This window comes from Carassius gibelio, chromosome B22 (assembly GCF_023724105.1).
Source record: "Carassius gibelio isolate Cgi1373 ecotype wild population from Czech Republic chromosome B22, carGib1.2-hapl.c, whole genome shotgun sequence".
NCBI classification, from domain to species: Eukaryota; Metazoa; Chordata; class Actinopteri; order Cypriniformes; family Cyprinidae; genus Carassius; species Carassius gibelio.
This window is the reverse complement of record NC_068417.1, coordinates 34,650,009-34,672,651: the sequence shown is the minus strand read 5'-3', so window position 1 is coordinate 34,672,651 and position 22,643 is coordinate 34,650,009. Positions and strand designations below refer to the sequence as shown.

General features: G+C 36.9%; 1 protein-coding gene and 1 long non-coding RNA gene across 6 annotated transcripts in view; one reads left to right on the top strand and one right to left on the bottom strand.

The window, feature by feature from the left end:
• LOC127987351 (NACHT, LRR and PYD domains-containing protein 12-like) overlaps nucleotides 1-22,643 on the top strand; it is a 795,441-nt gene that overhangs the window by 332,269 nt on the left and 440,529 nt on the right. For 2 of the 5 annotated variants that reach the window (XM_052589644.1, XM_052589643.1), the window contains exon 14: nucleotides 32-798. The exons of 2 other annotated variants lie outside the window; for them this stretch is intronic. In XM_052589644.1, coding sequence (XP_052445604.1) covers nucleotides 32-38 — 7 coding nt within the window. In that variant the 3' untranslated portion in view covers nucleotides 39-798. Of the gene's footprint in view, nucleotides 1-31; nucleotides 799-22,643 lie in introns of those variants that run through there. One more of the 5 variants, XR_008161173.1, reaches the window with a different exon arrangement.
• Nucleotides 1-22,643, bottom strand: part of LOC127987369 (uncharacterized) — a 160,109-nt gene that overhangs the window by 3,630 nt on the left and 133,836 nt on the right. The gene's annotated exons all lie outside the window — the stretch shown is intronic.

Below are 22,643 nucleotides of genomic sequence, written 5' to 3'. Positions count from 1 at the left end.
AGTGTATTTTATCTTTCTCTTTATTGTACAGTATTTGACAGTAGAAACTCCACAAGCTCCAAACAACTGAATCAAAACAACACGTCTTGAACAAGACTGTCACCTGGACATTAACCTCCTGGGGTCGAAGCATCAGTGCGGTCTGTGTAATATTTTCTTGAAGACCGCGAACAGAACTAAAAATACTTTGATCATTTTTGATCGTACAGATAAGAATAAGGTATTGTTTTAAACTGCACAGGGTTTACTTTTTTGTTTATTCACAATAATAATAAAAATTATAATAATCAAATAAAAAGACATGCTGGCTATTAACAATCAAATGAAATCACTAAAGTCATAGATGGATTGTGAATAAATGTTATGTTTAAATATAACATTGTAATATAGAAATATTTAATGATTGCAAAAATGAAATAAGATACTTTTTGTAATGTGGTGTTTGGGTTTTGTTTCATGTTCTTGTTTTCATGTCTCTTATTTTGTAGTTTGTTTCTTGCTGTGTGTCATACTTCCCTTGCCCTCATGTATCTCTCCCTTGAGGATGTGTCGTGTTCTGATTGGTTTATTGTCTTGTCATGTGATTATCAGTTCTGTTTGCTCATTGGTTTGTTCATTGTCTGCTATAAGTAGTCATGTTTTGGCCACTGTCCCTTGTCATGTATTAATGTTGTATCCTGCTGTTGGTGAGTCTAGTCTGTTCATGTCTATTCTAGTCAAGTCTGTTCAAGTCAAGTGTTTGTTTATTGTTTGGATTTTGGATCACTCTGTAAATAAACTGCACTTGGGTTCTCACAACGCTTGCCTTCATTGGACTCGTTAAACTTTTTTAAATATGAAACTACACCTGCCAGTAGGTGGCAGCAAGTGACTGTTTAATGAGTGAGTTGAATCAACTGAGTCGTTTAAAAATCTGATTCAACTAACTTTGCAAATGATTCAGCGGTTTTGCTGTTTGTTCTCATTTCTTTCTGATGGAGCAAAAACTGACTTTTGTGTCTGAAAATCAGGGTATCTTCCAATAATTAGTATTTTTTTTAAATACTGAAATCTGAAAAATGGCACATATTTCATAATAATTGTCCTCCGCTTCTATTGATTCTTAACATGTTTATTTCTACTACATTTGATCTCTTTCTCTTCATTAAACAGCCAGATTATGAATGGCTTAACTGTACTGAGGCAGAGCCTTTGTTGCTTTGGCACACCGTCTGATCAATAGCTAACTATCAAAATCTGTGTAGCAGAGCTGTACGACACTGCAGAGCGGGGAGAATGTAACGGCTGTCTATAATAATTGGTAAATGCATTGTTGTCTTTAATAATGTTTTTTTTAAAGACAGGAATGATGAATGTGTGTTGTGCACAGACCAACGGCCAAGGCAAGGACTTTCCTTAAATATATTAAATCTCAGTTTGTTTTTCCACCAAACCCTAACAGATCTGATTGTGAGAGTGTAATGTTTGTATTTGAACACTGCGTGTGACAGCATGAGCATGCTGATCATGATTTTGATTGTAAAATGACTGTAATACTGTGTCCAAAGTGAAAGAGCTCTGTCTGGAGGTCTGGGGTTTCATGAGACAGCAGCTACCAATCTCTACTCGTCACCTTTCACTCCCTCTCAAGGATTTGACAGAGTTAGAGAAACCAGAGCGGATCGTTCAATGTGAAGATGCCAGATGTGTGATGGTCATTTTAGAGTTATTTATATTTATTTTACTTGATTTTTATTTGTTTATTTTGAGAAAAGAACGTTTTTCATTCAACACACATCTACCAGGTGAACGCTGTTTTTAATGTTTTCTAGCAGGAAAACTACATCACCATGACATTTATTTGTAACCTATCCATGTTTTGTGTGAATATGTCCCTGACACTCTTTTCTCTTTCTGAATGAGTTTCTCTCTTTTGTTGAACACGAAAGAAACTGTGTTAAAGAATGTTAGTAACCCACACTGTATAAACTCCAATAAACAAAATATTGCAAGGGCAAAAATATTTAAGTTGAGCCAATTTTATAGCTTGGATTTAGTGGAGAGGACATATTATATTACACAAATAGATTTAAAAAACGTTGAATGAACTGTTATTTTCAATTCCAGTCAACAGTGAGTTATGCTAATGTTGACTAAATTAATAAAAACTAATCCAACCAACACTGAGATCATTCTGCACGTGCACGAGCCTGAGTGACTTCACGGGAGAAACATCATATCAAGTTCATGAGTCAGGTAAGTGACACTTAATAAATGTTACTCATTTTATCGATAAAAAGATACAGCATATATGATGTTTTGAGTAGATATATAGAAGTGTTTTATAGTCGTGTGTCAGAAGAAAAATAAAAATTAAGGCTTTGTTATGTCAAGTTCACGCGTCAACTGAATTTGTACCCACATGGAAAGAACCTATATGTTCTTTCCAGGATCTGGTCATTTTGTAGCTCATATCCACTGATCTATAATATAGATCAGTGCTCATATCTCATTTTTGAGATAACTCATATTTTCTATTATCAAGGCAAAAAGAATTAACGAAAAAAATAATGCAAGAACTTATGTATGTGCGAACATGTGAAATTGGTATCACATGTAATTGGCATGTTATGGAATTTAACTATGGCAATATATTACCATGATATACAGAGCCGGACAGTAACGGAGTACATTTACTTGAGTACAGTACTTAAGTACAATTCTGAGGGATCTGTACTTTACTCGAGTATCATTTTTGGGGAGTACTCATGATTTTACTCAAGTATATTTGAGAGGCAAATATTGTACTCTTTACTCCGCTACGTTTCTATCCAAAACCGTAAGTACTTGTTACTTCTTCGGCCCCGTACACACGGAGACGGAGCTTACCCCCGATCTTTTTTTTCCCTCGTCTCAAAAAATATCCTCGTCTAAAGCCCTGCATTTCAGCCCGAGCCCGTCGGGGCCCCGACTTATGCCCCTAGGGCCGGGTTTCGGGCCAACTTTCACATTATAGCTCACATGCGGGCCGGTGTTCTGTCGGTTTGTCCTATGCTGTCAGATTTTCCTACCTCCCACTAAAACAGTGGGTATTACAATTCCACAACGAAAAATGCTACTGTAAAGTTATGGTTTATTAATGTCTACACCTACCAAAACCCTAATCATAACCTTACAGTACTGCAAATACAGTAATTATGTGTTATATTCGCGGTTGTAGCTAGAAGGGATACAGCTACAGGAAACCAACAATAAATATTATTTTCTACCAATTAGATTGCATTTTTATTAAAGTCTACACCTACCCCAACCCTAAACCTACCCTTACAGTAATGCAGATACATTAAATATCGTTGTTTATCATGAGACAAAGGACGCGATATTGATGTGCGCGTGCGCAGTAACCCCGGGTAGGAAAATCTGACAGGGTAGGATAAAATGTCAGGAAACCGGGCCTCGGGCCTTTTTTGTGTTAGCCTTCTATTTATATTTTTAGACATTAAATAAAAAAATGAGAAGTTGACGTCGACGATAGAAAAACAAACATAGAAAGACATTTCATAACCTCATAAATTTCATAATCTGATAATTCAACCCATTATAATTAAACTGACATACTGACATGACAGTCTCACGCACGCACGCACGCTCTTCTGTCAGCGCGACCCACGATTATACTTCACTTATTGTAGTTCGGGATGTAACGATATCAAATTCTCACGGTACGATACAATTTCAATATTGACCTCACGGTACGATATTTATTGCGATATTGTGGAAAAGCTCACGGTATTGTTAAATAGCTCACGATAGTGTTTGTGATGATAATAGAGAAAAAATACTGACATTCATTCTGCTTTTGCCAATTTATTGCTGTATTTATGGATCCATGACAGCATAAAACGCTGATCACATTGTGCTTTTAAAGTGCAAGTTGTAGTCAGGAGCATCAATATTCTGTATAGTAATATTTGGTTGCATAACTGATTCTTCAGTGCAATGTTCAAGTTAAGAAGCAACTAGAACAATTGTAAACAATGGGGAATTCCTTTAAAGTGCAAACAAAGATCAAGTTAAGTCAGGTTTAAATGTGCAAGGCAAATAAAAGCAGCCTTTTAAAACTGGAAAACTGGATTTAGGAACATAACTTAAACTTAAATAAAATAATCAGTCAAAAAGCCTTATAAAAAACACTGACCTATCATTTAGCTTATGTTCACGTTTTTCATCAGAAAGATCAAAATATATACATTGCAAGGGAGAAGAAAAAAAAAACAGTAAAAAAAATCCTTAACAGTCTGAACTATCCTTTAGCTAATGTTCAAGTTTTTCTTTAGAAACGTTCTTTTCCGCTACGAACTCCCGATCTGATTAAAATGATTCCCGAACCCGCTTTGAACTCCCGAACTGACTCAAATGATTCGCGAACCCGCTACGAACTCCCGAACTGATTCAAATGATTTGCGATACCCAAATTGACTCAAATGATTTGCGAACCCGCTTTGAACTCCCGAACTGATTCAAATGATTCGTGATCCCCAAACTGACTCATGTTGCTTGTGTTTCCTGTGTTGTATCGCAGTTTACTGTGGCAGTGCTTGCACATAGTCCATTGTCTGTCCACCACCTTCACTCCTTTTGCGTTTTTTGACACGGCGAAACCAACATTTTTCCAGACATCTGATTTAAAAGCTGCAGGGGCTGGCACAATCTCAACTTCGGTTTTGTTGTTTTCATCCTTACAAGTATCGCTGTCGGCCATGCTGGCTTGCTGTGAGCTTGTGTGGACAGCGTGCAATCCTATTGGCTTAACAACGGTTGCTGTGATGACGCAGCGCAAAGGATCATGGTATATGTAGTTAACAATGATTTGTTCTGCGGGACTGTGTATATTCACCTGTCCTTTTAATATTGTAACCCAACCACGACGATATCGAGACACGTTTACCACCGCAATCGTCATAGTAGTAGCTATTATAGGCCTCTAAAGTAATGTAAATGTAAACAGCACGAGGCCTATATTTGAGGCCTGTGCAGGGCTCTATCCTCGTCCACATGAAACCGATGTAGTATACATGTCAGACCAGCATGTGGCGCTGTAATTCTGCCACAGAGATACTCTTAAAATGGAGAAGAAGAAGACATGGATTTGCTGATAAACCTTGCACGTGGTACACAAACGAACATGGAACAATACATTTATTAATCCGTGTTAATGTTAGTTAATAACAAATACAATCGTTCAGTGTTTGTTCATGTTTTTGTTGCTGTTACGTGACGTAGTGGAGTTTGACTAGGGGCGAGACGTGGGCTGATAACATCATATTTTCAGAATATTTACGGATTCGCTGTTCATACGAAGCAAAAGCTGCGTTTTCAAATATATCCACTCTGGGACCCGGTTTCAAAACATCGGTTTCACTCTTCCAAAACGGCAGATCCCTGTGGATGAAAATGCCTATCCGCAAAAAAAATTGTGCGCCGAAAAAAAAAAAAAAAACTCGGACACCCTATCAAACGTCATTGGATAGTGCAGGAAGGAAGAGGAGGAGGAGGATGATGAGGTGCGTCATGACAGACCTTCAAAGAACACGGTACACCAGTCTGCATCCAGTGTGTTTTATTACATTGCAATACCACGGAGCCCCGCACGTCACCTGTAAGAGAAAAAAAATCAGTCCGTGACGTTTTGCAATCCATCCTTACAGTTTATAAACCGTACTCACGAATTCATAAACTGTTCCCTCTGTTTAATAAATCGTGCCCACGAATTTACAATCCGTGCGCTCAGATTTGGTTTTTGAATCTGTTCCCACGGATTTGTAAACTGACACGCATTTGTGGCTCCGCCCCCACCGGCCGATTCATTTCTGTTTATTAAACATTATTTTTCATAGTATCCAATGAGACAACGATCATCATTCACAAAATAGTATTCTTTTTAGCGTTTATTTTACATTAATCACCAATAGAAGACACAACCGCGTTTTATGGCCAAAAAAATAAATGCTAAAAAGAAGAAAATAAGGGTAAAAACAAATAATATGCCGGTGATGTTTTCATTCCTTTTCTCTCTAACTGAATGCAATGTTATTTTTGGCCTAATTATTTAATAATAACATTAACAGTGAAGCGTGCATGTAACACCGGCGGGTGGGGGGTGGAGCTTAGTATAATAAAATCACAAAAATAAGTCTTTATGTTAAGAAAGCATTTCCAAAACTCAAAGGTTATTTAAAAATAAAGCATTCATGAATTATTTTATGACAAACATTTTTACTGTCTTAAGTGTACTCATTTATTGAGCCTATAAATTAAATAACTTTATTTTTATTTTTATAATTATTATATATTATTATACAGGCTATGCATAAGAAGCTTTTATCCAAAACAACTTACAAAAGAGAAAAAAAAAATACTCCAGAGTCAATCACAATGCCAGGTTTATTGTACAATAATAATCAAGTGCTGTTATAAGATTATCATAAATTGAACAAGATTTTGATGCACATCTTTAATATTAAATTGTTGTATTCCACCTCGTACTAGACTTGATAGAGAATCACTTAAGACTTTAAACCTATTCCACATAATAATATTCAGTAAAACTGTATGTTAATATGTAGGATCTTGCTGCATGAATCCGTGAGTATGGTTTACAAATCTGAGGGAACGGATTGCAAAAGCTTGTGCACGGATAATGAATTCATGGGTACAGATTCTAAAACCGAGGGTACTGTTTACAAAATCTCAGCACACGAATTGGAAATTCGTGGTCACGATTTGTTAAACCGAGGGAACAGTTTATGAATTCATGAATACGTTTTATAAACTGAGGGGACGGATTGATTATTTTCTCCTACAGGTGACGTGCGGGGCTCCGTACAATACAGTAAAGATAAGTAAGACTTTTATAATAAAGTGCATTACCAGTAGCTGTTACAAGGTATGACACCAGCACAGTAGGCAACTTTGTCTTCTCTCTCTCTTTCTCTCTCACTTCCAGCGGGCCAGCGAAGAGGAGGAGCGTATTGGGGATGAAGAGGACATAGTACCACCCTCTAAGAAAAAGGTAGCCTAAATGATGTCATCCAGTGTGTGGTGTATTACATACATACATTACATGAAATACAAGATGTGGAAGTTTCATGTTTTAAAGGACAAATGGATTTCAACCTCTGGAGCAGTAACAACATCACTCTTCCTCTCAATGAGTTTGAGTGAGAGGGGGGAGTTCACAGGAGTGATGATGTTACTGCGCCAGAGGTCGAAGTGCTACAAACTAAGTGCTCTTCCGCCATACAATATAGTTCTCATTCTTTATCCACTTAAAAAAATCCCCACGTTTTATATTGTGCCCCTATACTTACTGGTGTAACTACTCATGTAACAATCTTTAAATAGGGAAAACATGGAAGAGTTTGGTGACTTCTAAATTCATCCCTGTGATGATCCTAAGGAATGAATGGGCTAGACTAAATGCAACACATTCACGATGCACTGCATGCATTGAAAATAGTCAGGGGTTTATAATTTCGTCTAAGTTGAGGTAAGAACATAGTAAAAATAAAAAATAAAAACGGTGTAGCTTTCCTTTAAGTAGGGAATAACCACCAGGAGGCCGGACAACAGTTACATATCGCCAAGTGGAGGGATTTCTGCCCTAGACTTCTTGTCACCTTCCTCTTACACCTCTCGTAACATCCTCCCAGCCAATCAGAATCAACCTTTTACAAAATAAGTTATATAACAATTAGCTGTTGTTCTTCTCTCTGTCTCTTTCTCGTAGACAGCTGCTGAATTTAGAAAACACCTGGACGAACAGATGTGGGAGAGAAGGAAACTCAACCAAATTTGAGAAATGAAGTCCATTCTCTTAAAAATGAAAATTAATGATAAATGATAATTAACAAATCTTGTTATTTTCTAATTATCTAATTGTTCTTATGAATTTATTTGATCAAAAAAACTCAAGTCAAGTCAAGATGCATTATCTAAAAGCTAATTTATGTTTAAATGTTGCAACACCAATCACGTCACAACGCCAGATTGAACGTGCCTTCAATCAGATGCAGTAACATTACGTTACTGTAATATGGATCGTTTTCTGAAAAGAAAAGCAGATGTGGGAGACAGACCTGTGCAAGCAAAGGCTTTGAAGTATGTGGTGAGAAAGTACGACACTGAATAGATTAAATTTGGCTTTATAAGGGCAAGTACTGAGACTAATCCGAAGGCGCAGTGTGTTGAATGTGGAGAAATTTTGTCAAATGAGGCGCTAAAACCATCAAAGCTGCAGAGACATTTGAACTCAAAACACCCAGGCTGTGTTGAGAGGCCAAAAGAATATTTTTTAAGGAAAAAAGATGGGCTTCAGGCTCAACAAAAAGTCATAACATCGTTATCAACTCAATCAAAAGTCACATTGAAAAAGCTAGCTATATGGTTGCTGCTCGTGTTGCTCGTAGTAAGAAAGCCTTTACTATCGCTGAGGAACTTATTTTGCCAAGTGCTGTGGATATGTGTCGAGAGTTACTGGGTGATGCAGCTGCAACCAAAATTCAGTCAATACACTTTCCGATGGCACCGTGGCTAGGCAAATTGTATTGCAGCTATGATCGGAAAACATCGCGGTGTTGTTAAACAAATCCAAGAGCGAGCGCCAGAAGCAAAGTGGACGCACTGTTTCTTGCACCGGGAAAGTCTTGCAACAAAGCACATGTCACCAGAACTGCATGAGGTCATGAACATTGCTGTGAAAACTGTTAACTATATTAAGAAAAATGCACTCAACTCGAGGTGTTTTGCAGCTCTGTGTGAACGACTTGATGCTGATCATTTGCAGCTCTTGTACCACAGTGAAATAAGGTGGCTTTTTCCAGAGGGTGTGTGCTTAATCGTCTTTTTGAACTGAGAAAAGCAGTGCACACATTTCTGGAAGAGCAACGCTCCCCTCTTGCTGAGCATTACACCGATGATCAATTCTGTGCAAAACTGGCTTACTTATCTGATATATTTGATCAGTTAAATCAGCTGAATGTATCAATGCAAGGCAGAAACAGCACAGTGTTTTTAGTTTCAGACAAAATTGAGGGATTCAAGAAAAAACTCATTCTTTGGAATAGAAGAGTCAAGGAGGGACGATTTGACATGTTTCCACATCTGAGTGAAGCTTTGGAAGCCTCTTCTCATGTGCACATTTCAAGTGTTATAACCCAGCACATACTTATGTGAGTCAGGGTTCTCAACTGTGACTATCACAAAATTAAAAGCAAGGAGCAAACTGAAAGCTACTTTGAATGCTACTCTCCGTGCCAGTCTCTCACCCATTTCACCAAGACTTGATCTTATTATCTCCAAGAAGCAAGCCCAAGTGTCTCACTGAGAGTATGCAGAATATGCATTTTGTAGCAAGGTATCTAAGTATATATGGTTTTTCTCATGTGAAGTTCTCCAAAAACCCACTCATGTAAATACTGTATGTTAATGTTAATGTGTTGTGATTTATAAATGGTCCTAGACCTTAAATGATTGTTGATGAAAACTGTTATTGACATGTGACACACCTGTTAGACTTCCTCATTTTTGGGTTAGGAGTATAAGTAAATTGTCCAGTTTTTCTCCAGATTAATTGTAAAAAAAAAAAAAAAGTATATATATATATATATATATATATATATATATATATATATACACACAAACACACAGACACACACACACACACATATATAATACATGTAACAATTACGTAATGCTTCAAGTTTGTTTAGTATGCAAGATTGTTTTAAACACATTCATATTGCCAATTGTATTTGATAAATTACACTTACAGTATGTAAATTGCAGTGAATGAACTTTGTTGAACATTTATGCTAATGATTTGAGAGAATGTTCCCCTCTTGTGTGTATGACCTGATGTTAAAGGCATTTTAGCCTGGATGTGGGGAAGTATTGTTAATTAATTTGTTTAAAGAGTGTTCCCCTTGTGTGTCTGACCCAGTCACTGGTCTGACTTGCCCTGTCATTGTTACAGGAATAAATGATTTCTGAGTAAACCTGTCAAGTCTTTTTTATACAAGGACAGTTTTAATAGTCTATATAGCTGACTTGACCTAGGATGCTACAGTGGCATAAATAACAGCATAGTACATCATTGTACTTTTTGTATTTTCTGTTATTCTGTGTTCATCATCATATTTGCAAAGGTGGTCCTCGGCAGGTTTTTAAACAGTCATTGGTGGGCCATGAGTTGCAAAAGGTTGAGAATCCCTGGCCTAGAGAACATACAGTTGATGAGAATAAATGATGCTTCTCTGCCTTCAGTGGCTCAAGAAGGCAATTGGATCCAGAAAAAAACCCTGGGGAATTTGAATTTGGGAGAAATTGGAGAAAGAAAATTGCGTTCACCACCAGGTTTCCTCTGCAGAGCCGTATCAATGGGCTTTGGAGGGTTGTAGCTTGCATTCACAGCTGCAGGAAATGTCTTTCGAAGAGTAAAGGGCACGGAGTTGCTGGGTGCTATTTTGATCCTGTGATTGTAATTATTGTTTTTTTTTTTTTTTTTTTTTTTGATAGTAGTGGTAATATGTAATTTACTTGCCCCATATGCATAAAATTGTTAGAGTTTAACAGTGTTTTTCTTCTCTAACAAGACTGCAGCTGAGGCCTCAGTGAAAACACAGGTGAATAACATATGTAGTAAGGATGGGTGTAAACCGTGTGCTTTGTAGAAGACAATTAGTGTTATAAGTGACAATCATCCTTTCCTCCTGCCCCCCTTCAAGAAAACATTATGTGTATATAAAAAACTCTTGCTTTCTCCACCTTCATTTACCCCCCCTTTCATAATAATTTTGAAATATTACTTTAAGGTGGGAACCTTAACCAGAGCAGATGGGGAGCAGCTGGTTGCCCTTGACAAAATTAAAAAGGCAGCCGTTATTGGTGAGTAAATGCATAATGCGTTGAGAAGGGAAAACACATCTTTTAAGACTTTATAAGTTCACCACTTTAACCGTAGCCTACTTGTATCAATGTTTATTAGGCATCAATGGAGACTGCAGAAGGTAGGGCACCTATTATTGTTACTGTATCTGCTTAGGACCTATAATACTAATTCATCGCTTGCTCACTTCTTGATCCTACCTTTCCTCTTCTAAAGCCACATTTCTGGTGTATTGCACTGTAAGGTGTGAAGTCCTCTATTTTGTAACATATAGGGGTGGTTTCCCGGACAGGGTTATCTTAAACCAGGACTAGGCCTTAGTTTAATTAGGAAATATACATAGTTTTAACAAGCATGCCATTCTAAAAACATTACTTGTGTACATTTTGAGGCAAAACAAAGGGGACTGATGTATTTTAAGATATGTCAGTGCAAGATTTTTCAGTTCGGACATTTCTTACATTTATTTTAGTCTAGGACTAGTCGAATCCCTGTCCGGAAACCACCCCTACGTGTTGCAAATACCTCATAGCTCTAGTTGTTGTCGTCTGAAGTGTTAATAAATAATCATATTCACCCCTCCTTCAGCCTTAATCCCCTCTGTCCTGTGTTTGTGCCTTATTTTGTCTATACCGGTAATTGATTTGCTTGATTTAATGCATATCTTATTGCTCTTCGAGTAAACCTTGCATGGCAGCTCGCCGGTGGAGTGTGTGTGTGAATGGGTCAGTGGGAGGCCATTGTAAAGTATTTTAGGTACTGTTGGGTGCAGAAAAATGCTATAAAAGTGCAGCCCATTGACAAGTAGATATGTTTACATGTGCAAAGTTTCTTACGTCAGATTAAATATCTGAGGGATTAATCTGAATCAGTTTTCATGGAAACAAATAGTCAAATGATGACGTGCATAAACATGCACCAAGCTTTGTTCAGAATAATAGCATTTTGACATCCCCAGAGCGGTAATTTCCCTAAAACAACTGCAGAAGTTGTACTTCACTTGTGTTTTAAGCAAAACAAAAAACGCAGGAGTGGCTACATTTTTCCTATCCATGAATTTTCTCTGCTCTGGATGTACATGATTGACCGTGTGACTGTTAACAATGCAGTCCCATGACGGACATGTGCATATGAAAGAACAATAAGCTAAAAATAAAAAGGGGGGAGGGGTGATGTTTCCAATCAGAATTTCTTTCAGATTTAACAGAATACAATCAGAATCATCCAACTGACGTGTTTACATGACGCACTTTTTATTATGATCAGCCATTTATCCAAAATGTGTGTCCAATCACAGATGTACTGTAAACACTTTGGGTTCCTGATGAAGCACTATAGTATAATAATAATAAGTGGCCGGCAGCCAGCCGAGGGCAGATAGACACATCTATTCATTCGAAACTCACGGAGCTGAGAAGAGCAACAAGATCTTTTATTATGTGTACATATATCTGTAAATATATGTGTGCATATATGTACATATAATATAGGAAAACGGTCAATTTTAAATATGTCACATATATTAAAAACCTATATCAAAACCTATATTGAAACATTATATGTTTATGTAGGTTTTTTCCATGTGGGAATAGTTTCATGCTGTTTGTGGACTGTTTTTTATTATTATTATTTTACAGTGATGGACCTGATGGGCTGACAGCTGCCGACATAGTGTCAAATCTGTCACATAATCTTAACAACACATCCTGTAGCAGATTTAACATTAACCGGGCAAATGTCTGGGATGGTGCCTGAAGAGGTTTCAGGAGATCCTGGTTTGACCCCAACTGCAGCTTAATGGTGAAATTCACAGATGATGCTGGGCTGATGGAAGAGGCTTTAGACAGTGGGGGGCTACTCCAGAATTTCTGACTCTGTTCATGGACACCATCAAAACAAGGAGAGGATTTGAAGGCAAAGACAATGCCAAATACCTCTCATTTGATCGTAAAGGTAATACTTTTTGTGAAGTTTTTATGATGTTGTAAATCAGTGTGTCCTAACATTGCTACAGTATTGTTCAAAATAATAGCAGTACAATGTGACTAACCAGAATAATCAAGGTTTTTCGTATATTTTTTTATTGCTACGTGGCAAACAAGTTACCAGTAGGTTCAGTAGATTCTCAGAAAACAAATGAGACCCAGCATTCATGATATGCACGCTCTTAAGGCTGTGCAATTGGGCAATTAGTTGAATTAGTTGAAAGGGGTGTGTTCAAAAAAATAGCAGTGTGGCATTCAATCACTGAGGTCATCAATTTTGTGAAGAAACAGGTGTGAATCAGGTGGCCCCTATTTAAGGATGAAGCCAACACTTGTTGAACATGCATTTGAAAGCTGAGGAAAATGGGTCGTTCAAGACATTGTTCAGAAGAACAGCGTACTTTGATTAAAAAGTTGATTAGAGAGGGGAAAACCTATAAAGAGGTGCAAAAAATTATAGGCTGTTCAGCTAAAATGATCTCCAATGCCTTAAAATGGAGAGCAAAACCAGAGAGACGTGGAAGAAAACGGAAGACAACCATCAAAATGGATAGAAGAATAACCAGAATGGCAAAGGCTCAGCCAATGATCACCTCCAGGATGATCAAAGACAGTCTGGAGTTACCTGTAAGTACTGTGACAGTTAGAAGACGTCTGTGTGAAGCTAATCTATTTTCAAGAATCCCCCGCAAAGTCCCTCTGTTAAAAAAAAGGCATGTGCAGAAGAGGTTACAATTTGCCAAAGAACACATCAACTGGCCTAAAGAGAAATGGAGGAACATTTTGTGGACTGATGAGAGTAAAATTGTTCTTTTTGGGTCCAAGGGCCACAGGCAGTTTGTGAGACGACCCCCAAACTCTGAATTCAAGCCACAGTACACAGTGAAGACAGTGAAGCATGGAGGTGCAAGCATCATGATATGGGCATGTTTCTCCTACTATGGTGTTGGGCCTATTTATCGCATACCAGGGATCATGGATCAGTTTGCATATGTTAAAATACTTGAAGAGGTCATGTTGCCCTATGCTGAAGAGGACATGCCCTTGAAATGGTTGTTTCAACAAGACAATGACCCAAAACACACTAGTAAACGGGCAAAGTCTTGGTTCCAAACCAACAAAATTAATGTTATGGAGTGGCCAGCCCAATCTCCAGACCTTAATCCAATTGAGAACTTGTGGGGTGATATCAAAAATGCTGTTTCTGAAGCAAAACCAAGAAATGTGAATGAATTGTGGAATGTTGTTAAAGAATCATGGAGTGGAATAACAGCTGAGAGGTGCCACAAGTTGGTTGACTCCATGCCACACAGATGTCAAGCAGTTTTAAAAAACTGTGGTCATACAACTAAATATTAGTTTAGTGATTCACAGGATTGCTAAATCCCAGAAAAAAAAAATGTTTGTACAAAATAGTTTTGAGTTTGTACAGTCAAAGGTAGACACTGCTATTTTTTTGAACACACCCCTTTCAACTAATTGCCCAATTGCACAGCCTATCACAGCCACAGTGATATATTATAAGGAGTATTGATATGTTTTATGAAATGTAGTGAAGTAAAAGCAGTGGTGTAGATTGAAAAGTCAAATAATATCTTTCAGCTTGCATCTGTACCAGCGGCAAACAGTTTGTGGCACATCGACGGAAATCACCAGTTAATAAGGTAGCAGAAAAACATTAATAATATCAACTGCTTTTACAAAATTTCATAGCAACCTACATACAGTGAATTATCCTAGTATTGAAAACTCGATAGGCCTACTTTTTATGTATATTGAGATTTTGATTTGTCCATGGTGGATGGATTAAAGGACTACTTGAAATCAAAATACTCCACAGAGCCATACATTAAATAAATCCACTTGCTTAGTTGTGAGTGTATATTACAACATAAATTATGAACTAGATGTTGTGACCCAGAACATTTTTCATCATTCAGGAACCATGTTTTTTGTGTCTATTAAAGATAGGCTATTATAAATACAACATTAAAAGCTTGATTAAGTTAGACTTCTGTGTAACACTTGCCTTAGCTTACACACAGAGGTGCATGATACAGGTGGTGTAATTGCTCTTAATATGTCCATATATGTTTCAGATGGTGAATTGTTGTACATGGTGGTATTGACGGCTTTAGTCGTCTCATTGTGTACCTGAGTGCTGCCACCAACAATCGTGCAGTAACAGTCCTGAGAAGCTTTCTGGAAGCCGCTGATGTCTATGGTGTGCCATCTCGTGTGAGGTCGGATAAAGGAGGGGAAAATGTTGAAGTTGCACGCTATATGGTGGCAAACAGAGGACTTGACAGGAATTCGCACATTGCTGACAGGAGTGTCCATAATCAAAGGTAACATCGTTCTTATAAAAGATGGCAACACAAACTGCTTCACTTCCTGCAAATTACTGTTGTTTGACTTATATTACATGAAGTAAATGATCACTTTAAAAGTGATAGTAAAGTGGGGCTGTATCAGGTAGGCATACCAGATACCACATGTTATATGGATAGGCTTGTGTTCTGAGCTCAAACATCCTCCAGCTTGCAACAGATCACTTACCTACAAATACATAAATTGGAATCACTTTTAATTACTAATTATTATGATTTACCCAATAATGTGCACATTGAAGGAGTTAAGTCAAACAGAACACAAAATAAACACTTAAATTCCTACATTTCTGGGCTTCATTTCCTAAAAGTATCTTAAATGCATAGCCTAGCCTACTATGCAAGCATTTAAAAAACAAAGACAATGTATAGACTCACACAAACACGATGCCTCTCAATCATCACTTGTGACTCACAAATGTAGGACGAACCAAAAAAACAAATTCCTCTTTTTGCATAACAGCCTATATCTCTTCTGGTGGTACATTTTCAAGTTGCAAAGATGAAAGTTCTGTGCCACACAATTACATACAGGAAGTCTAATACAGAAATCTGCACCAAATGATATAATGAAATGCAGTTTTCCTTTTCCCCATAAGAATAGAGAGGCTCTGGAGAGATGTTTACACCGGAGTGCTTGATCTCTTCTACAGCATCTTTAACAACCTTGAGAGAGAAGGGCTTCTAAATCCTGACAGCGAAGTTCATGTGTTTGCTCTACATTGGTGCTTTCTGCCTCACGTTCACAAGCACCTTGAGGTTTTCCAGCGTAACTGGAACTGCCACCGACTGAGCACTGAGGGAAATCAGTCGCCACTTCAGCTGCGGTCTCGCCATGAACATGAGGCACAGCAGGACCCCATGCAGGTTTGAATTTATTATTTTTCTATGTCCTACACAGTATGTCTACATTCTAACCACCTCGTCTGATATTGTACAGCTACAGTGTTTCACTTGTTCATCCAGGTACAGACCATTCAAAAGTCCTGTACTGCACACCTGTATCCGTAGAATATTGTAAGTTAGATTCATATCTAGGAACTAAATGGAGAATTTTTTTTTTTTTTTTCTTGCTATAATGTTGGGATTAAACAAGGAGCAGTAATTTGTGGTAAATAAACATTATAGCTCTCTCATCCAAAACCTAATTTGATAATTACCACAATGACTTAATCACTCCTTCTGCATTAAAAGGTTGGCATGGACTATGGAGTTGACTGGACTGGAGCAAATGGTTATCGTCAGCCTGATGTTGTGGTCCCTGAAGTTCAGCTACAGCGCTCGCTGACAGAGCAGGAAATACAAAGACTACCCAAACCTGATGGCCCTCTGTCCAATGTGTTGGATGTCTACATACAAACTGTGAGCCAGTTATCAGAAATTCTCTGTAAATTCAGGATTCAAAAGCTGTAAGATGCAGAAGGTTTAACCTAAGTGAGAAGCAAGTAGTAGTTAATGCTGTACTTTATAACAGCTGTGTTACTAATGGTGATTTCCTGTAAGATTACAATTTTCTTGTTAAAATCACAATTAAAGACAATTCTGAGAGAAATCGTTGTCTTTATTTGACAGCAGTCTTCATATAAAATACTTACTGCATTGTACAACAGACTCATGAACAAATTCGTCCTGAACACAATTCAAACCTGTTGGACATCCTTGGACATAACTGTCCCATTGTGGTTAATATTTGGTGTTTTGAAGCATTTATCTTAACCTGATAACTGTCACTCACGTTTTTGAAGATAGACTTGAATGTGCATGATACAAACCTAAATTTTTATATTTCATGACTGAAAACATTTTGTAACATGATTTTGATGTGCCATTTACATGGTAATGCAATGTCTGATTTTAAAATGGGTTTTGAAGGATAAATTTTGAGATTTTATGTTTTCAAGTGATATATAACTTCTGATGATTTCTAAAATGTGATAGAGAAAAAGGAAACGAGGAAGTCTTTTTTTTTAAACAAAGGTCAAAGCTCCTTTTGTAATGTAGATTTTTGAGGGTGCACTCTTGTCATAAATTGATCTATTACTTTTCCTACATAATTTTTAACAAAAAATATTGGTATAATATATATTTGGGAGTCTTAGACCTTTCCAACGATATATAGTTTGTCAGGATTAGATTAAATTTGATTGTAATATAGTATAGTCAACGTAGGCGTCCCGTATACGGGACGGGGTGACATTTAACAGGTTAAATGAAATGAAAGACGGACATTATGTAAATCACAATGATCAAGTACTGGTTGTTTCAGAAAAACATATGGAGAAAAAAAAGGGAACTCCAATTTGTCTCATTTTTAACAATGGACACAGATCTTTTGACTGAACAACGTAAAGCAGGAAAAGCACAGCTGCAAATAATAATGCTATGACATGCAATGTCATTGAGACAGCATTAACATTACCAGAATGCTTTAGTAAACTTAATGCAGCATTCTTTAATGTATTAAATTAATTCTACCAATTGACTAGTGTTATTGAACCAAACACAGAAATGCTTTACATAAAGTACTTAATAAAATTATGCCTCAACACATGACAAGCTTGCAGCCTTTACTTGCAGTTTTACACACAGAACTAGATGCTACATGCAAATGCTTTTTACTCTTTAACTCTGAACTCATTCGCTGTACTAATTTTATAAAAAAAAAAAAAAAAAAAAAGGTAACACTTTATTTTGATGGTCCCCCTATAGATAGTTTATTGATTGTCTGCTGACTATAACTTACTTCACAAGTACTTATCTACTTACTCTCATCAGGGTAGTATCTGTAGATTGTCTATTGAATGTTTGTAGCAATCATTACACTGTATGTAACATGTAAACTGTTATTAAACATTCTGTCAGTTAAGTGTTACCAATGTGTTATCAATTTAGTTTGTAGATGTTCAACAGCATATTTGTAGACATGCAACTAATCCTCAACAGGTTCTCAATAGTACTTTAAATAGTCAGCATGTAGATATTAACCAATGTATCAACAGACTTTCAGTTAACATGCAGTTGTCTATAAGTAGCAACACAACATCATTTCAAATGAACCTCAAGTATAAATCTGGTTAGTTATACTTGATCTTTTGCTTTGGCAAGGATTTTCAAAAGTACTCTACTAACTGTTTGTTGCATATAAATTACCTTTCAGTAAACTGTCATTTTACTTTGAGGTAAATTCATATATTCATCTGTTGCCACATTTGGACCATCAAAATGAAGTGAAAATCTACACAAAATCAAACTCTTACAAGCCAGCATCACAGGTTAAAGTCAGTTGATTTTCAGCAGACAGTCAATAGATAGTAAGTACCGACACTGATGAGTATTTGGTTTAAGATTAAGAAAATAACAGTACCACAGTAAAATTACATATCTGCCAAGTGGGAAATAAATACCAGAGTCATTAGTTTGTTCATTAAACTGCTTTTATTGAAATGCTGTAAAAAAAAAAAAAAGTAACGAGAGATGACCAAACATGGATTCAAAAAAGATTCTGTTTTCAGTAAACTGCTTAGCCTAGAATGACAAAAAAAGAGCTTTAAAAAAAAAAAAAAAAAATATTACCTACAGGTCACTGTAGGTAGGATCACTGCAAATAACATTTAACAAGGAAATATAAACATCCTCTCAGTGAACATAGCAAACCAAATTTTCTCTAACATTACTTATTTAGGCAAAAAGGCAAAAGTGAACCTTTTATTTTCATTGCAAGCACTTTTTTTTTTTTACATCCCCCACAATGTGTTCTCTGCACTTCTCCGCGAACTCGGCTAGCTTCCCTGGGGTGAAGCTTATGCTGTTGAACTGGACCCTGTCTGCAAAGTACAGCTCCGCGATAGGGGCGAGCTGAGCCACTGCATTCCGAGAGACACCTTCATTTCTGAAGGCTTTGGTCATGGTTGCTCCACGTCGCGTAAGCTTCAAAAGCCTTTTGTATCGACGTATAACATCACGAACATTGTTGGCTGAAAAACAATCAAATCAAACAAAAGTGAATACCTCAATAAGAGAGATCCCCCCTAAAAAAAAATTGTCGAAAAGAGTTTAACCCATTTAACCTACTGTGAAAGAAATTTCATATTTAATATGTGTGTGACCATCATATGACAGTAAAAGAGCACACACAATATTATTCTAATATGGAATGGTAAAGAGTTCTGGTACGTTAGCCTCCACTCAAGGATAAAATATGAGGAACAAGTCTAAGAAGTCTAAGTTCACGCAACAACAGTGTTTTAGGTGCCTGAAAACACAAACTTTTGGACACGGTTTTCAAATGCAAGTTTGTGAAAACGGTCTCTGTGTAAACAATATTTTACAGTGTGACAAAAAACATGGAGGATACAAAAAAGTTCTAGCTTCCCAAAATAACACTTTTGAACACAAAGTTGCTAGTTTAGTTGCTAGTCCTTCATCCAATCTGGACTAGCAACTAGATTAAAGACTCACAAGGTTTTTTACTCTGCACTGAACATTTTGAGGAATTATTTATATTGGTCCCACTTTATATTAGGTGTCTTTAAAGGGATACTCCACTTTTTTTGGAAATAGGCTCATTTTACAACTCCCCCAGAGTTAAACAGTTTTACCATTTTCTAATCCATTCAGCCAAACTCTGGGTCTGGCGGGCGTGATTTTTTTTCCCAAACCGGTTGAGCGCAAACCACGCCCCCTACGCGAAAACCCCACCCCGCAGCCGTGACTCACGTCTCTAGCTCGATTTCATTGGTCAACTCTGTTACCTCACCTGAGAAGAAGTTTGGACGTCAATCAAAGTCGTTGATGGATCCGTCGCTGACTAACGGTAAACAGTTCTTTTCAATAACATTTTATTATTAGAAGTATTTGTAGGTCTCAATGTGAGTTTTTACATGTATTATTAAAGTTTTCATTTGAACTTTATCTTATTCATTAGGTTCGCTCTCAGGAGAGTGCGCATGTTTGGGCTGTGATGAAGACCAAGCCGTACATCTGAAGGTAAAAATATGATTTCAGAAAAAAAAAAAAATAAATAAACATTGTACATATTTATATATTTTACCAAAGTAAACTGTCTCTGATTTTACTCAATGACAATGATATTCGACTCAATCATTAAACTCTCACTACTGGCACCTACTGGCATCATAATTTCTTGTTTTTTTTTATATTAAAAAAAATATTTAAAATAATCTCATGATATTATTTAATACAGTTGTATTTTTCAGTGTAAATTATTACATTTTATAGGTATAGATAATCACATTATTATAAATTGTATTCATGGATCAAATGTAAGAATTTGAAATAAAAGTATTAATGAGATTAATGGGAAAATGCCCTCTGAAAAAAATTTAAATAAATACCCCTGGATAAAATTTAAAGGTCTCAGCTGATAGAAAATTGATAAAAAATATTGCTTAAGAATAAATCATATTTGCAAACACATACACGCATGTTTGTTTTTGTGAAAAGTGTGTTCATCCCATAGGCGTAATGGTTTTTATACTGTACAAACTGTATATTCTATGGCCCTACACCAACCCTACACCTAACCCTAACCCTCACAGGAAACTGTGCATTTTTACTTTCTCAAAAAAACTCATTCTGTATGATTTATAAGCGTTTTGAAAAATGGGGACATGAGTTATGTCCTCATAAGTCACCCTCTCCTTGTAATACCTGTGTCATACCCATGTCATTACACAGAGTTGTGTCCTGATATGTCACAAAAACAAGAGCACACACACACACACACACACTACCAGTCAAAAATTTGTGATAATAATGAATTATTATTTTTCATTTTATTTATTTACTTATTTATTTTTACTGTTGTTTCTTATGCTCATCAAGGCTGCATTCATTTGATCAAAAAATACAGGGAATTTTTTTATTGTTAAATATTATTATGGTGTAAAATAATTTTTTCTATGTTTTCTAAATCTTTGATGAATAAAAGGTTAAAAAGAAGAACATTTATTCAAAATATTAATCTTTTCTAACAATATACTCTGCAGTTCTAAAGTTTGGGCTCAGTATTCTTTTTTTTTTTTTCTTTTTTTTTTGAAAGAAATAAAAAAATGTATTCAGCAAGTTGTTTATTCAGTGTTAAATTAATACCAAGTGATAGCAAATACAAAAAATTTATAAAAGATTTATATTTTAAATAAATGCACTTATATACAGAAATAAATGAGTTTTAAAATATATATTTAAGAAGGAAACTTTGTTTTATATTGTCATAACATTTTGCAAGATTATTGTTTTTTCCTGTATTTTTTATCATCAAATGCAGCCTTGATGAGCATAAGAGACTTATTTAAAAACATAAGTCTTACTGATACTAAAGTTTTGAATGGCCGTGTATACACACACACTACTGTGCAAAAGATTTTGGACACTAGTATTTTATTTTATTTTATTTGTTAAATAAACTTGGTTTACTGTTATGTGTCTAAACGTTGGGCCATCTCAGTTACAATACTAATGGGTGAATTTTCTGTTTGGTAACTTCTTTTTACTTTTACAGAACTGGTTGCCTCCTGGGTATAAATATCACTTCTGCACATATCGTTTGTGCACTACAGAAGGCTGTCACGGTAGGAAATCCAGTGTTTCCTCCGTGTCATGTTTTGTTATTGTTTTTGTACTTACGTTGTCTCCATGTGCTCGTTTAGTTGATTGTCATCACCTGGGTGTTGATTGTCTCGCTCCAGCTGATCGTCATCATACCTCTGCTACTTATACTCACCTCGCTCTCTCTCTGTTGTCAGATCCTCTCTTATGTCTCCATGCACTAGCTGGATTACCGTCCTCCGTGTTTGTGTGCTGGTTTGGATTCGTGTTGTCGTCCGCGTGTCAGTGTTCCGGTCTGTTCCTGGTTCCAACCATTGACCACCTTCACCTGCACCGCTGACTTCACCATCCCGCTCTTCTCACGCCACCGTAGACCTTCCTTGCCATTGCCAACACTCTGGACACTCTTTATCAATAAACAACATCTGATTGCCTGCAATTGCTTCCTCCTCTTTTATCTGTCGTTACAGTAGGATCTGACCATCATGGAAGCAGCAGGCGATCGCTCCCCATCTCATCTCGAAGAATTTCTGCAACGAGCTGTGGGTCGTATGGATCGCCAAGACAAGGCGATAGATGAGATGGGTCGAGCCTTCCAAGCAATGGTGACGAAGGTGTCCGAGCTCGTTCTCCAGACGCAACAACAACAACAATCGTCACCCGCTGCGCCTCCCACGCCACCCACACCGCCGATCGTCTCCGGGGGGATTTCCCAGCCCGAACCACGCCTCCCCATCCCGGAGAAATATGCGGGTGAGCCAGAGTTCTGTCGATCAT